General features: G+C 35.8%; 1 protein-coding gene across 1 annotated transcript; it reads left to right on the forward strand.

Annotated features, from left to right (window-relative positions):
* Positions 1-1,691: 1,691 nt before the first annotated feature.
* LOC140850975 (flavonol 3-sulfotransferase-like) lies at positions 1,692-3,114 on the forward strand. The gene has a single exon (XM_073249491.1). The coding sequence runs from the start codon at positions 1,751-1,753 to the stop codon at positions 2,843-2,845; it is 1,095 nt and encodes a 364-aa protein (XP_073105592.1). The 5' UTR covers positions 1,692-1,750; the 3' UTR covers positions 2,846-3,114.
* Positions 3,115-3,402: the final 288 nt, after the last annotated feature.

Consider the following 3,402-nt stretch of genomic DNA (forward strand, 5'->3'; position numbering starts at 1 on the left):
TATTAATAAGATAAAATATTTATTACTAAACAAAAATAATATTTTTATTAATCAAATAATAATATTTTTAATAAAATAATAATATTTATTATTAATCAAATATTTAAATACTAATCAAATAATAATAATTTATTATTAATCAAATAATAATATTTTAGTATTAATCAAATAATAATATTTTATTATTTATCAAATATTTGATTATGTTATTATCTAGCAAATAATAATATTTTATTATTAATAAGATTAAATATTTATTACTTAATAAAAAATAATATTTTTATTAATCAAATAATAATATTTTTTTAATAAAATAATAATATTTATTATTAATCAAATATTTAAATACTAATCAAATAATAATAATTTACTATTAATCGAATAATAATATTTTATTATTAATCAAATAATAATATTTTATTATTTATCAAATATTTGATTATTTTATTATTATTTTTATTTATCAAATAATATGTTATTATTTGATTAATAATAAATATTATTATTTTATTAATAAAAAATATTACTGTTTGATTAATAAAAATATTATTGTTTGTTTAGTAATAAATATTTTTATCTTGTTAATAATAAAATATTATTATTTCATAAATAATAAAATATTATTATTTCATTAATAATAAAATATTATTATTTGATTAATAATAAATTATTATTATTTGATTAGTATTTAAATATTTAATTAATAATAAATATTATTATTTTATTAATAAAAATATTACTGTTTATTAATAAAATCTTTTATTATTTATCAAATAAAAATATTTTATTATTAATCAAATAAAAGCATGATTTATAATCTATAAAAATAAAAATAAGTAAATTTATAGATTGATTATATAATTATAGGTGTCAATAACTTAATGATCAGCAACTAAGTTAATACCGCTCTTTCATTAGGTATCAGGTTTGAGATGGAGTTTTCTTGCGCTGGAACTCGCGTCTATCGTTCGGGTGAAGGCAGAATATGTCAATTTATTTATGTTCAGCATGGTAGCATCGCACCCGAAGAAATAAACAAGCTACAGCCAGGACAGGATTGGACTCATTGGAGAAAGCTGTATGAAATAAACAATGGGTCCGAAGGCACCGCGGAGGATACATTATGAAACTGTCGGCCCCGTCGTGGTAGGTTTGCACATCGTGTCAAGGGAAATTATATCATTGCTGGTCGCATTCAATCCTCGGGGATCTTCTACCACAAAAAAAAAAACCTTGGGGATCCTCAAGATTCGTATCTCGCACTGGTTTGGGCTTCATCTTTCATGCGAAAAACTGTTTGTTCATTTTTTTTTTCGCAATATTGACCGTTAGATCGCACATCGCATTAGATATCAAAGTACTTCGAATTTCTTCCTTCATCATCTGTACAGATCATTCTGAGGATTTTACTTCATCCAACGGTGGATTCGCACGAAGGAATGTATATCCTTATTTGGAGTGAAATATACAACCCCTGTCCCTAATCATGTTAGAGAAGAAATATCAAACCATTGTAATATCCCTTTCGCGGGGATTTTTATTTTTTTATTTTTGCCCTTTTGGGGGTACGATTCACGGGAGAGGATGAAAGGTTTGGTTTTGCCGGTTGTCAACCAAATCATATTGTACAAATAAAAAAAGAAAAACGAAATTATTATTTAGTACAGCTGTTCGCCAGTCCGCGCCGATGGACTCGCTGGTCCTCGTATAAGAAAACGAGGTACAGACGCTCGGAAGGAAGCTTGCTCCCATGGCCACCCTCGCATCTGTTTCCAGTTTCGATGACTCGATCCAACCAGACTCGAAACGAAAGCAAGAGGGAGAAGAACAAACTCCGAAACAGTCGGGAGAATTCGACGATCTCATCTCCACCCTCCCACTAGATGAAGGATTGGTTCCCATCCGCCTCCGCCAATACCAAGGCGTCTGGATCCCTGAATACTTCCTCGGGGGCATCATCGCCGTCCGGCAACGCTTCACGGCCCGTCCTGATGACCTCCTCCTCGTGAGCTACCCCAAGTCCGGAACCACCTGGCTAAAGGCCCTGGCCTTCGCCATCATGACTCGAACCCAACACCCTTTGGCTCACCACCCGCTCCTTAGCCTCAACCCCCATCAGTGCGTGGAGTCGCTGGACAGACTCTTCTCTGATGGCAAACAGTCCAAGGTTCAAGCCCTGCCCTCTCCTCGGATTTTCAGCTCCCACACGCCTTACTCTCTGCTATCGGACTCGATCAAGGGTTCCGGCTGCCTCATCATATACATCTGCCGAGACCCTAAGGATGTGATAGTCTCCCGGTGGCATTTCAACGCGAAGATGAGGTCAAAGACGTCCAAGGAGCCGACTCCCTTGATGAAGGCCTTCGAGATGTTCTGCGAGGGCGTTTGCCCGTTTGGGCTGGTATGGGACCACGCTCTCGGGTACTGGAAAGAGAGCTTGAGAAGGCCCGACAAGGTGCTGTTCTTGAAGTACGAGGAGCTGATGGAAGAGCCGGTGGCAAAGGTGAAAAGAATGGCGGAGTTCATGGGATGTCCATTCTCGCCGGACGAAGAGAAGGAAGGGATGGTGGAGGAGGTCATAAGGTTGTGTAGCTTTGAGAAGCTCAGCAACCTAGAGATAAATACTACTGGTGTAATTAACTCCAAAGACCCGACAGCTCCCCCAACATTTGCGTCTTTCTTTAGGAAAGGGAAGATGGGGGATTGGAAGAACCATCTGAGTCCGAAAATGGCGCAGAGGCTGGACGAAATCACCCAAGAGAAGCTAGAAGGATCCGGTCTAACCCTTGGAAGAACATGCTTGGAAGCTGCTGCGAAGGAGGAGAATCCAGTTCACCAAGTGTAGTAGCATGCTTTAATTTTCTGAGAAAGATCATGAATTAAATGTACCGTTCAGAGTGTGATTTACCTTATTCTATCCTTTTCTGAAGACCATGGAAAGGATCCGCTCTGACCTCTGGGAGAACCTGCTTGGAAGATGCTGCAAAGGAAGAGAATCAGGTTCATCAAGTTTTACATGCTTTTGTGAGAAATATCATGAATTAAATGTGCCTCAAAGTGTGATTCACCTTCTTTTATCCTTTTATAAACAAACTGGGCGAAGGTATTCTTTCCTCCGCTTGCATCACAAAGAAAAAGAGTGTGATTTAACTCTCTTTATAAACTTTGTTGTCCCATCATGAGTTTATTATTCCAATGAGATATGTCCATCACATGGATAAGTCATCACAACTATAAACAACTCTGTAGCTTGAATCATTTCGAAGAGCAACTCTTTCAGACATCCATGTACACAAAGATAACCCTATATTAGGTAGTGAGAAAAAGTTATGGGGTTGATATATTATTTGGGTCCAAAATTTAATGATTTAAGCGTGCGGCTCAGCTTGAATTCCAACATGT

Source organism: Elaeis guineensis, chromosome 15 (assembly GCF_000442705.2).
Source record: "Elaeis guineensis isolate ETL-2024a chromosome 15, EG11, whole genome shotgun sequence".
Taxonomy (NCBI): domain Eukaryota; kingdom Viridiplantae; phylum Streptophyta; class Magnoliopsida; order Arecales; family Arecaceae; genus Elaeis; species Elaeis guineensis.